Below are 13,977 nucleotides of genomic sequence, written 5' to 3'. Positions count from 1 at the left end.
CAAACGTTATGAAAAGAAAACTGTGTTAATTATTATTTTTTTAACTTACAAGAATGATTCATAGGATTGACGTACAGCTCAAATTAGAAAACCAAATGTATTGAATTATCATTTTTATTGAATTAATGCATTTTTTGTGAAATTTTCATTTTTCTCATTCTGGCTTTTTCGAAGTGTGAACTTGAACTCTCATGGGCCTAAGGCCTTATAGTTTTACTTTCATCAGTATTACCTGTTATGCATAATTACAATTTGATGTTGACTTTACAGTTAAGCATAATGTATTACTGCATCAGAATTGACAGTATCTCGCCTGTACATTTAACAGCTTTGCTGCCTTGTTTTTCTTTTATATACATATCTTTTTCTTTTATTTGAACACGAGATTAAAAATAATTTTGACGTGTGTTACAAATGTTATCAGTTTAGACAAACAAACGCGCTCTATCTCTATCTGTTTTTATCCAGGGTGTCTACATGTACATGTCTACATCGCCGCACAGGCCTTTCCTGCTGTAACGTACTAAACTAAACCTGCAAGTCAAACTTAGAATCAGACATCGCTTCCACGTATACTACGTCTAAGCTACATTTTGGAGCTATAGCTACACTTATATGCGTTCGAAATTTCTGTGTAATACACAGAAATTTCGAACGCATATAAGTGTATTACGGGAGATAAATATTTGGTTCTTACCAAGTAATTATTTTGGGGTTCGGGGTCTGCTGGGCGCCCCGAAAATTTTTGGTGATTTAGAGGGTCAACGGTGGCATTTGGTACAGTTTAGAACTATGAGTTAGCTTATGAAATTTCTAAATGCAAGAGGGGACCATTGGTGTAATTTTTTCAGAAATCGAAGGGGAGGGGGGCATACCCCCTCCCCGACACCCTTTAAATCCGACACTGTTCTATAATAATGGCACGAGTTAAATACCCTCTACCAGGGCCGCAGTTATTATTGTGGACATTTTTTGCTGACTGAGAGCCAAAATGACTGTCTATTTATCTATAGACACATCTGTGAATTTTTGTGGAAAATCGACCTGTCGCCCTGGTAGAGGGTACGAGTTAAATAGGTCATCTTATCATTCGTCGCCATGACGGGACAAGTCGCTAGCATCATATGAGTATTGCACTTTGGCACCTGGTAAACGCAAATCGCGTTACAACATGGGCCAGGACGAAATTGCCCAGTTTGCCGGCCTGCTCTCTGCAGCGGCTGCTAAATATGTATTTACATGGTGGATATACCGCAACACCCAACAGTTCAGGCTTGTAGGCAGGGTAGCTGATCTGATCATTTATCCTGTGAAGTCAGCCAAAGGTGTTTCAGTGGAGGCAGCACAGGTCTCGAAATTGGGTCTGAAATCCGGGGATATGATGGATAGGTAGGCCCTACAGACACGGTACCGTTTGACAATCCGGTTCACTAAGACCACGCGTTTTTTTAGGATGTCATTAAACATCTAACTGTACCAGCAGAAACTATAGAAATAAATCGTGGTTCCTATGTTGATTTTAAAAAGTTCCTCGCCGTCGATAATCCGTCGATAATCCGCCGTCGATGTCGTAGCTGATGGCCGCGGGGCTTTCTGCATGGGGTAAAAGTAAGTTATCGTAGTTTTCGTATCCGTCTGTTGTTGCGCGGTGGCTACCCACTACTTTAATTTTGTAATACTGCCGACTGGTACAAGGGAGACAAAGACATAGTCTTGCTTAATTCTCTTGTTTCTGTAATGGACATTTTGGTCTCCAAGTATTTTATATAATGGGATCTATATTTCATGATATGCTTTTCTTTACTACTCCCACTTGCACTTGGCCCAGTCAAATTAAGCCTTTAAAATCGCATATCCATGAGCACTCAAACGGGCAAATAACAATGAGGGTATATGAGTAACAGAACAGAAGATGACGTAAAATTTGTAATATGTGAAAGCGCAGGAATCAGATGTTGACAAAGGGCTATATCAGATGTAAAATTAGGTAGGGAGGGGCATTATTCTCTCTCTCCATTTATTTCCGAAAAATCGATTACTGTAATGACTTTTGTCCCAGTATGTCTGTAAAACTCTTCTCTTTACAAGGCACTGGATGGTTGCAAAAGAGAATGGCACCTTCGCTAACATCGCTGAGCAACCAAGGCTGGCCGCAGTGAATGTCACCATCAGTGACAATCATATATGTCTGGACGCAGAAGGAATGGACACCCTGAATTTACCAATCACTATGACATTATCCAACGATAGCAAGGTTATGGATCTGAAGTAAGTACCGTTAACGTGTGGAAAGTAACCCAGAGATTATAAGTGAGTTAATTAATAGGCTGAAAATGGTCTTTATCCACTACATGAATGAAATAAAATGATTTCATAGAATTTCTCGTATCATACTAACTTGTCCCGAGCTTTGATAAAGAAAAATACCAAACACTGTCGCACCTTTAAAATGAATGGTTGAAAAACTAACTAAAAGTACTAGTATATATATATTATACACTGCAATGCAAGGCCTCTGTCCATTTCTACGTATATCTTAAGGCGTTTCTCTACAGTGTATGTCTCAAACGTGACTGGTCTTTTAAAATATTAATTCAGTTACAACAAAAATCAATTAAATTATATTATATCAGTACATGGGGGGGGGGCTTAAAATGTGCGTCTCTTGTTGTCAAAGAAACGTGCCTTCCAACCCTTAAAAGATGTAATCCATTATTCATCATAGGATGCGTGACATGGAAACCGTAGGTATGGATTGCGGTGACGCTGCTGCGGCGTGGATCAGCAAATATCTGAAGAAAGACGGAATGCGCTTTGTATATTCCCACCCCAGTCTCCCCAAGCAAGAGATACGAAAGAAAAATACATATTACATTAATCGTTGCCGACCCAGCGACAAGGTAAACCACTATCAAATTTCAGTTGTGACTCTACATCTAGATCTGTCGCCATTTCTCCTGAAGACCAAATTCACTAAATACATGTTTCTTCATATCTGTGTGTAGTCAGATGAAAAAAATTCTAATAGAGAGACAATCGGAAAAGGGTAGACGAGGCAAAGGCGACTTACTGGGCACTTCCGCCCAGAAGAGAAACAACCATTCAAAGTAACATTACCGCTTGAAGTTCGCAAATACGCGGTAACTTGAAACTTTAAAAAAATGCAGTTGTGGAATAAATCGGGTGGCCAAAGATGTTACTAATATCAGAGTTCAATATCTTCAACAGTTTGAAGATATTGCAATGGAGTTTGGAATATTTAGGAAAATGACGTTTTAAATAAATGCTGAAAATTTTATGACTCTGCATTTCTTAATTTTGGCACACCGAAAAATTTAGATCTTAATATTTCCAAGCCGGCCTGACGGAAAAAAGAATCCGGTGTGATTGAAAGTCCGAGTCCCCCACATTCAGAAACCAGTGGTCTGGAGGTCGACATTGTAAAACAGGCCCCCTGCGATGGATTATGAATAGTAGAGTCAGGGTGTAATATAAGGTCTGTCACGTCACACCTACGTGACTAAGATAAGATAAAGGTTTATTTAGCCAATAAGATATACTATATTGGGAATAAAATGCTCTGTAAAAGCGTCGTTGTATTAAAAAATAGTAGAAGATGTATGGATAAAAAAAGCTTAGTACTTTGTCTTAAAAGGATAAAAAACTACATAAAAATCGTTTACTGGCATATTCAATGCCTGTTAATTGTTTTTTGATTTGATAGTTATACCTGTATCAAAACTGTTGCATTTTAAGACTTGAGATTTTCAGGTTTGACCAATATTGTATCAAAAGTCCATCTGTACAATATTTGTATTCAAAAGCTTGTGACCTGTTGAAGTTATTGAACATTGAATTAAAAAACATTTTTCAGTGCCACCCAATATAAATGAGGTTTGCTGACTTATGATGGTGTTAGAAATCGAAAGTGATTTTCCTTACAGTTAAAGACAGGCTATACCTTTGGTGATTTAGGTGATAATGATGAAATTTCCAGTATATCTCTTATTCGTTCATTTTTTTATAATAACGCGCATTGTATGCCTTTGAATATATTGGATTGCTATGTTAACTGTATTCATTATGAATATTTACCAGACTGCTTTTGCGGACTACAGCGCTGTCATGCTGATGACCGAGCCTTCGCTGAATAATGTCAATAAGGCACTGCCAGATGGCAAACATGTGGAAGTGTCTTGGTTCCGTCCAAATGTGGTTGTGTCTGGTTGTGCTGAGTTCGCAGAGGTAGGCCTACGCGTTGTTTTTTAAAAGTTAAAACTTTGCTCTGGCGTATTATTTTCATGTATTGATAGCAGAGAATTGCTTTGAGTATTGAACATTGTTATACATGAAACAAAATTGTATATCTCTGTTTAGGAAATACAAACTATAAAGCATTAAATATGATATGAAATTCAGCAATTTTTCTGAAACAATTATGATGAAGGTTTTATTTTTCCCTTTTAACAGGACAGTTGGCAGAAACTCCGGATCGGCGACAACTACTTCCGCCAAGTGAAGCTCTGTCAGAGGCGCGTTACTGTGCTTGGTTTCTGTTTTCAGCTTTTTTATTCAAATATGTTGTATCATAAGAAGGTTTAGGTATTTGCTAACATATATTTAATCTTTAAAAGAGCTGATACAAATTGCAATACCGCATTCGTCCAAATTCTACATTTATGTAATTTCGCAAGGAAGATTAAACTGTATTGTATTGTAGTACCTTATATTATATTATATTATATTATATTATATTATATTACACTTGCAGGTGTATCGTTGTTACTGTTGATCCGGACACTGGTATCAGAGACCCAGACACTGAACCACTTAAGACGATGAGAAGGTTGGAATATTCTCTCTTAGAGATATCTATTAGATATGTTCATAAGGTTGAAATTAAAATATACATTTGAAATTAACCTCTGGATTCATCCATGACATATTTCATAAAAGCTTAAATTTGTTTTTCTCCAATTTTTCATTCAGATATCGTCAGCACCCTGAGTACCGTGACAACCCAATACTAGGTATCAATCTGGCTATTGATAAGTTTGGCGGCACTATCAAAGTTGGGGATCCTGTTTATGCTGTGGTTTCAAACACCCCGCTCCCAAAAGACGCCTAAACTCAAAGAATTTGAAAGATTGTCACTCTAGAGGTTGATAATGAGCGCAGTATAAATATGTATTTGAAACTCGTTTTCATTCGCAGAACTGTCATAATATTATTTTTGGATATGGAATATGACAGAAGACGTCACAATAATGAATTGGATCATTTAAAAGTGTTGATATTCAAACAACTATATTACTAAAATAACTATATGATGGAGATAACACGATGTAACAGGTGTATTTACTTGCAAGGTTTGCTAGTTTTTTTATTGGCTACATTTATGTGTTATTTTGACCACAACTATACATCGCTCTATCTCACTCCATCTCTCTCTCTCTCTCTCTCACGAACGCGTTCACAAACGTTATTTCCCCCCCCCCCCCCACACACACACACACACACAAAAACACATTTTCTTTTTCTTTTTTATTGTCTTTTATGCATCACTGTTGTTATCAACAGTCATGTAAGAATTTCCAGGTAGATAATTTTGCATACTCTCTGAACCGTCATTGGCGACTTCGTTTGTCGTGTTCGGCATCACACTGGTATCATATATCGGATTCTCCATCCCGTGTACTACAGGAAAGGGGTTGTCTGGCTGGTATCTAACTATCTCACCGGGCGAAGAACGTCTGTTTTTGCCTTTAAGGAACCTATAGTAAAGTAGAAGTAGCAGGACAACAACGACGACAAGGAAGACCGTAGCCGTCGCCAGTGAGATGACGGTGACTTGAGTTGACTTCAGTGAATTTCCAGAGACATCTGAAGCCGTGAGAGCACTTTTAGTAGTGTTTTCAGAAAGAGTGTCGTTTTTCAATAGCAAAGTTGCATCATTCGTTTTACCCTCTGGTTCTTTTTGGGAATCCCCTGAATCTTTGTGGACAAAGGTCGAGTTCGGTGTGACCGAGTGCTCCGAGACACGCAAAGCTGAAACTCCTTTGCCATTTACATCTGGTCCCGCGTTGGTGCTGACTGTTGTCACAGGCGCGTGTTTTAGTGAGGTCAGACGATGCGTTGACAGTAGACCTGCGCGTTCACCAATCATTGGATGACTTGTAGTCATTCTTGTTCCAGGGTAAAGGATATTGCTGGTGCTTTTATACAGACCGGGAGTTGCAATCTCAGGATGACTTGTCTGACTCGTAGGGACAGCTGAAGTAGATGAAATAAAGTAAAGTTATACGAAATAGTTAAATAAAAAACATTGAAAATCCACTTCTATTCACATATTGACCAAATTAAGGAAATGCTATACAACACAAGCAATTTAAAAATTGTCCAAAGTTACACTAAATGCTTATACAATAAGGACATTATTTTAAGTTTTTGCCCTGCAAACTCTTCATCTCGTAACGTTAAATACTCTGTTGAATCAAATGGCAACAAAACTGGGCAAAAATGATAAGTGAAGATGTTTTGTTATCTAATATTACCTATGCATTGTAAATCTGGTCCTTTCCAAAAACTATCCTCTTTGCAAAACTTTATCATGAATGACACTCCCCTGTAGCCCGGGAGACATACGTATATGGCAATCTTGAGGTAGGTAGTACCATATGGTGTCCGAACTATGGAGTTGTCTAACTTTGGGGGAGGCCCACAATCTAATGCTAAAGAAAATTTATTTATTTAAATATATTGTTAAAACAATGTTGAAATATTCAACAGATAACGTTCATGGAGTGTGTATTTTTAGAGGAACATTGAAGCTAATACCTTCTACCAGGACCGCAGTTATTGTTGTGGACATTTTTGCTGAGGCAGAGATTAGCCATCTATTTAACCAGAAACAATATTTAGTGAAAAATCAATCTGCGGCCCTGGTTGAGGGTAGAAGCTAAGCCTCTTTTATAACATTATTCTGAGCGGGTCTAAATAGGCCAATTACTAATTTGCAATTTACTAAACAACAAAAGAAAAACACAAATTTAATCAAATTCATAGCCAATAACATATTCATACCCTGCAGTGATAAATTAGTATGGTGATTATATTTTCGTAGTTAGTCAAAAACCGTGCAGCTTATCAAACGTCGCTTTATTTTGAACACACACCACTAACCTTCACATCGTAAATGTTCCCCTATCCAGTGTCCGGCAGCGTCACAGGTAGCAATGCTATGGAACCCATTAACAGCCCGGTAACCGAGAAGACAGGAGTATACAGCCACGTTCCCGTACGTTGTGCCGTTCAGACTGCTGACTGTGTTCTGGACCAATGGCGGGGAACCACAGTCTACAACTGGGAAGGCAAAAGAGAATGGTTCATGGTTATTTTGAACAATAGCACGGATAACACCACATTGTCACTATTAAATTCTCTTTGTGTTTACTTTAAATAGCATCAAGAAGGAGATATTTTTACCTTGGCAAACAGGCTCTTCCCCAACCCATGCTCCGCTATGATGACATTTCCTGGTTTTCCAGCCGTGCACGTGGGTGTAGCCTGTGTCGCAGGTATAATTAACTAGGCTTCCATACACCGTACTTGTGTACTGCATACGTGTACCGTGTAACTTTTCTGGGATTCCACAATCTACAACTGATAAGCAACGTGACTTGTTCACTTTTTGAACCATTTTAATTTTTAGAGACTAGCAGACTTTAATTCTCACAAGACGCCATCAGTCGGGTGAATTAAATTTCTTCAACAATCTGTCTTAAATACTTTAAAATGAGACCTTCTTTAAACCAACACATACGGTATGAAGGGTCGAAAATTTAAAGAAAATAGTCGTGTTACAAGTCTATTCGTGTACTACTATTAACTGGCCGTGTAATTCCGAGTTCTATCTTCAACAATTGGAACAATCTAGACAACATGAATGTCACCGGTATACCCACTGTTACATTCAGGAAACGTCCCTTCCCATTTTCCCGAGGCACTGCAAGTTCTGACGATTATGGTCTCTCCGTCCGGGGTGCTAAAGCCGGGAAAGCAAGCATAGATCGCTCGCCCAAGGTAAGAGGTCGTATCAACAGTCCTGGTAGCGTTACCAACAATAACGGGGGATCCACAATTTACGCCTGCAATGGTTTATTGTCTAATTAATCTCAGTTTTTACTGTTTTCTAGAAATCAATTTGCTTTTAATTTCTTTTTGGATAAAACAGTTTTGGTGCTTACTACACCAAAACGTTAAATTCACATAAAAAAGATAAATTATAAATTCTTTAACATAAAATGTAACAGTTCAAACGGCAAAATTTGTTTTAAAATTTCGCCAAGTCACTTTATGTTTGAGTCCAACTTTTTTTTTTTTTTTTTTTTTTTTTTTTTGACCAATTTTTGTGAACTCACGTTGACATATTAGGTCTTCTCCGTACCACAATCCGTCATCTAGGCACACTTTTGTCTTATTTCCATCAAGGGAAAAGTACCCCGTTGGACAGAAGTAGGAAACTACACTCTCGTACCACGTACTTGAATTCAGCAGAATTGAGGAAGCGTCCTCTATAATAGGTGGTGTTCCGCAATCTATAACTGAAGTGAACGAAGAAACGCAGCCTTTAGACCCAGCGATCTAATACTTGGCTTCAGTGGTAATTTCTTTCTTCATTGACTAAAATTCTGAAAAGCGCCACAATCAAAGACTGTGAAAAGAGGGTACACGTGCATAACCTCATCTTCTCCAATACACCTCGAGATGGGGTAGGGGGTGCAAATCATTTATGAAAAGTTTTTCAGTGAAAGACAGGAGTATACAGCCACGTTCCCGTACGTTGTGCAGAGAGAGAGAGAGAGAGAGAGAGAGGGGGGGGAGGATGTGTCAGCTTTTACCTTCACATTCCATGGGATCTCCTGTCCACTTCCACACACCGTCTGCGGTGCAAATCCTTTCAGCCGACCCCACCGTGTGCTCATGGCCTTTGGTACAAGTGTATCGCACCCTGCCCCGGTGTGTAGTCCCGGTGTAGTGGGGAACAGCATTTCTTACGTCGCTAGCCAGGCCACACTCCACGGCTAAATGTCATGGAATAGCAAAGATTGTTATACATGAAAAATCAAGCGGTCATAATTTAAGCTCATACTTGAATCTAATTCTAGAGAAATATTTAGTATGTAATTAAAATTGGAAGGTTTTAAACATAAAACAACATGATTTTTTTTCTGAAGTAGAAAAACATAACTTTTAAAAAGTAATGGGAAACACCATTTTCTCCAAACAATCAAATCCGTATTTAAGAAACAAACATATAAAAAACTTAAAATAAGATCACTTTTTATAAACTATACTTATGGGATTGAAAACATCTACAAATAGGTCAATCAGTTCGAAAACGTGATTATTGGGGGTTCAATTCCTTTTCACGTCGATGAGTTCACTGACAGAAAACATTTTCTTTGAACCCCTGTTGAGTTAGTTTGCACGTACGTTTGCAGATAACGGGTACTCCGGCAAGAGTTCCGTTGGGCAGGCAGACTCGGTCCAGGTCCCCTGCTGGCACCTCTCCATGACTGCAGTTGTGGTCCTGACGGTGGACCTCGCGGACACCGACGTAAGTGTCGTCTGCAGTACGACATATTACTGAAGGAAATATCAAATGTGATACCAACAGGTCGGATTATGTGTAATATTACTGTTGAATGGATTCTGTTGTGGATATACAAAGTTCAGTTTAAAACTGTAAGGCCATACTATTGTACTTGTTAATAATAAAACATCATGACCCGTTAACGTAACAAAAAGCTTGACATTCTTTTTTTATAATTTACTCTGTAAGAATGGTTAAATGAAACAAAAAGTCTTCATATGTGAAGGTCATTTATCGGGACGGGTCATAGTGCTACTAGTAGTATCAAAAGATTATTATTATTATTATTATTATTATTGGTGATTTTATTAGAGTGAGCCCCACGGGGTCAGGGTGGGCAGCATGTTACCCCTACTGCCACATATATATATATATATATATATATATATATATATATATATATATATATATAAGGGTCCACGTACCTGCATATACTATTCTAAATCCTCTTCCTTGTTTGTTGAACAGACTAACAGGTCCCGTTATAAACGATATATTTATTACTGTCGGTGTACTTGGCAGTCTTATACGGAGCCCATCGCCGTCTGGCCGATGAATGTTACAGAACTCTCGTCTGAATTCTCCTATCTGGATTATTAATTTGTCATCTTCACAATAATTCTTCTCTTGGCTAACTGAGCTTGCGTACACGTCGAACCATTCGAACCTAAAAAAATAAAAAATATCACAAACTTAGTAATGAACAGTTCGTTGTAGTAAAATAGATGTAAAAATATATGCGTAACTTTAGATTTAATTTTCACACTAGAATTTTGTATTTGTATCATACGCAAATCCAAAATGGGTGCCTGGCGCGAAGGTTGATCTAAAATTGGCTCGCATTGTGCAGCCCATCATCCTGCCTTAGTCTTTAATGTATAATCAATTTTACGCAAGAAGCCTGTGTCTATTACCTTAATCCTAACCAGGCCCCAGACGGAATGTTGATACTCCAGTGACATCGTGACCAGGGAAAATAGCGAGAAGTGGTTGTGCCGTCCGCCCCTGGGTGAGACTGCAAGACTCCACTGGTGCTGTTATAATACATGTCGTCTCCACAGCCACTTTGACGTTTATTGTCTATTAATACGAATTGTCACTAATAAGTACGGTTTGTTAAAGGTATCCAATGTGCGTTAGACTGTTATACAGATTTAGGGGAAGTAAATAAATAAATTTATGGATAAAATCAACAATTTTCTTTGTTTTATCATGCAAAGTACCATATCCAAAACCAGTTGACAAAACGAGTTTTCGAGTTATTCATTTCGAGCCAAAGTAAGTACCCCCTTAGTTTTCTCCTGCGACATATAATCACGTTTTGTTTAAAAAGTACCAGCAATCATTCCATTTTACTATTTCCCCTTGCATCTATGTAAAAGAAGAAAAAAAGTGATCACTTACGGAAAGAATACGAGATGTTAAACCCTCTTCCAGAACTTGCCCAGATGTCTCTATAGACAAAAAACATGTTGTTACCACTGGACGCGTACAATGGTAGGCGGTTGGAACAAGCCATTCGTGCGATCAAGGTGTCCTCTCTCGCCTCGGCGCTGTCGTAAACTGTTAAAGTCTGCCATTCTCCCACACAATGCAGCCAAATATTTTCTGCCCTCACCACAACGAACTGATTCCGCGGAGCCGTGATAGTCCACGTGCAGTGTGCGTTGCCTTCGGAGACCCAGTGCCCTGCACCAGGGTGGGAGGCGAACCAAGCTGGAGTGCCAGTAAGGCGTGTGTAACCATGACAACCGGGCTCTGAAAATTTACGTAAAATATCTGTATATTCCACGGTTGGTACACTACACGAAAGTTAATTTGAATTTAAGTCTATTTATTTATTTATTTAATTTATTTATTTATTATAATTATTTTTATTTATTTATTTTTTTTTTGCCAAGAAGTCAGTGGAAGCCTGTTTACCAGAAATTTTTCTGTAGTAACATTTAATTAGTTCAATTGGTATTTTAATTTAAAAGACTATTTCATGTCGTTTAAAGGCAGCATGATGTACCTATTTGACCTTTTTTCAAATGGACAAATAAAATTGATATGTAAAACGTACTCCGTCAGACATGAATTAATAGATGGCTGGTGCTCGTATCCCCTTAGGAACTTTGCGGTCCAGAATGAGCTTTGCCTTCGCAGGTTGTTGACATTCAGAAAGTGAGGGAAGATTTCAGAAATAAAGGCTTTTCTTCGTCTGATCATAAAACAGCAATGCATGTACGAGAAAATAACTTAAAGGTGCTTCCTTGAGAGTAGTTTTCCATTTTCTAAATATCTAACGCGAATGCAATTAAATCATGTCACACTTTCTAATAATGCATATAATAATACCTACCTTTGAAATCATATGTAATGAAAAACCCCGTTCTATTCGCTGGGTCGGTAAGGCCGTTGTAGACGAGCTGCAAAAGCCCGCCTCGTCTGGTACCGAAACTGAACGAGGACGACGACCCCAGAATCTCTGCCGACGTCTCTAAGGAGCAGCCATGCCAGCCGGGCCAGCGCTTACCGCCAAAATTAGTCCATAGGAACAACGACGAATGACACAGTAGATTGCCAAAATCTTGGACTTGTAGGGCCACGTACTTGTCTGGAGGGGCCTGTATGGACCACATGCATTTATTATGGGGTATGTGGGTCTGGCCGTACTCAGGGTGGGACGTGAGGTTCCCAGGGGCCTTGGTTCGCGTCCTTTCGTTTCCACAGCCGGAATCTTCTCCCACTGTAAAAGAGACAATCTGAATATAGGCAGTTTTAGACGAATTGCGTTATTTCTATTATCTGTCCCTTGCTTAGCTTTGTCATGCCGTTGCTGTCTCAACATTGCATGATTGAAAGCTGTATAATGATATATTTTTGAGCCTTTTCAAAAACAAAGAGGCAGCTAATGTGAGATATCATTATAATGGGTAATATACAGCGCACATGCAGTTGACGTGAATTACCTACCTGTGAGACCGATCTCGAGGAAAATACTCAGCACTGTCAACAAACCAACATGAAAAAATGCCAGATAAAAAGCCTGACCCAACATATTGCAGAAGAAAATAACTACAAACTTATCCGATTTATAAAAAGAGAGGCGGTAAAATTATTCAGACCTCCCGTGACACAGCTCAGCTGGCACAAGACCGTGCCACCCAACGCCAAAGTATATTCTCTAATAAAATAATGCTCTTGGCGCAAAGACTCGTTTTATATGGACGCAGGGGAGACTTATTATGCAAAGAATTTTAAAGGTGTCTATACATAATGATAAATATATGTGATATCAAGTATGAAAATTTTTGATCGTAAACGCCATAGATGTGATGCACCTAGTGGCCATACAAGCAGATTTAATTACTTTTTTATCATTATTTGATGAATTCAGTTCGTATTAATGATGTTGTTCATCATCATTAAATGTATTTTATCTGAATACAACTTCAAGTTCCCAATATATTTCTCTTTAAACCACAGTCCCAGTATACAAATTACAACTTTACATAAGGCTTACGATCAAAGTAGTTTGTGACCTTAGTTTAGTCTCACATGAAACGCACACCTCTTTGATGATATCATTTTAGATGGACTGTGTGCCAAAAGTTCCAAAGTCGACTTAAGTCTTGGTGTTATTTTTTTAATGTGGGATTATTCATAAGCAGAAAAATGCCCGCGTGGTTAAGAAAGTGCATAGGCCGAAATGTAACGTCCAAAATGGTGAAGTACTCCATGGGGTAAAGTGGGTAAAGTGCCACCCAAGCTTCGGAGGTGCCCATCGTTCCGTTTTCGCCCCATCCTCCCCCCCCCCTCGAAAAAAATATATAAATAAAGTAAATCTTAACTTGACAAAACCTCGTGAACTATTATTAACTATTATTAATTATTAACTATTTATTTTCCTTGCTTTCATCGGAAGAAGTCGGTTGTTGAAAATGTAAAAATCAATAATACCAGTTTGAAAATAAGTTCATCTGGATGTATCATGTATAATATAGTCTTCATTTTTTTCATCCAAAAGAGAATGAGGCAAAAGATGTTATATACCCGTAGTATGTGCAACTTGTGGTCAAACAATAGCACTGAGGAAGACTGCAGCAAAGAGCAGTTGAAAATTTCTGCACATACAGGTATTTTAACATCTTTTGCCTCGTTCTCTTTTTGATGAAATAAAATGAATCTCGTAAGCAGACTATATGAAAGGCCACCAGTTATTAAGAAACGTTATATATATATACCACTCAAGCACCATTATAACTGCCATATTTTGTCTTATAAGTCTCTGCAATTTAAAGGCAATGACGATTTGAATTAACAAATCAATGCACAAA

General features: G+C 38.4%; 2 protein-coding genes across 2 annotated transcripts; one reads left to right on the top strand and one right to left on the bottom strand.

Moving 5' to 3' along the window:
• The first annotated feature begins 1,075 nt into the window (after positions 1-1,075).
• Positions 1,076-5,368, top strand: LOC106169584 (mitochondrial amidoxime reducing component 2). The gene is made up of 7 exons (XM_013549076.2): positions 1,076-1,389; positions 2,089-2,268; positions 2,726-2,900; positions 4,099-4,245; positions 4,471-4,532; positions 4,772-4,846; positions 4,990-5,368. The coding sequence occupies exons 1-7, from the start codon at positions 1,172-1,174 to the stop codon at positions 5,126-5,128; spliced, it is 996 nt and encodes a 331-aa protein (XP_013404530.2). The 5' UTR covers positions 1,076-1,171; the 3' UTR covers positions 5,129-5,368.
• A 174-nt stretch (positions 5,369-5,542) lies between these two features.
• LOC106169571 (CUB and sushi domain-containing protein 3) lies at positions 5,543-11,404 on the bottom strand. The gene is made up of 11 exons (XM_087003095.1): positions 11,060-11,404; positions 10,570-10,735; positions 10,081-10,322; positions 9,451-9,648; positions 8,901-9,083; positions 8,421-8,603; positions 7,965-8,147; positions 7,486-7,662; positions 7,183-7,362; positions 6,555-6,731; positions 5,543-6,273 (listed from the first exon to the last, which is right to left on the bottom strand). The coding sequence occupies exons 1-11, from the start codon at positions 11,172-11,174 to the stop codon at positions 5,555-5,557; spliced, it is 2,523 nt and encodes an 840-aa protein (XP_086859221.1). The 5' UTR covers positions 11,175-11,404; the 3' UTR covers positions 5,543-5,554.
• Between the last annotated feature and the right edge of the window lie 2,573 nt (positions 11,405-13,977).

This window comes from Lingula anatina, chromosome 2, assembly GCF_051362555.1.
Source record: "Lingula anatina isolate TDL-2025a chromosome 2, LinAna3.0, whole genome shotgun sequence".
Lineage (NCBI taxonomy): Eukaryota > Metazoa > Brachiopoda > Lingulata > Lingulida > Lingulidae > Lingula > Lingula anatina.
Note: the sequence above shows the minus strand (reverse complement) of the source record. Positions and strands in the feature narration are given on the sequence as shown.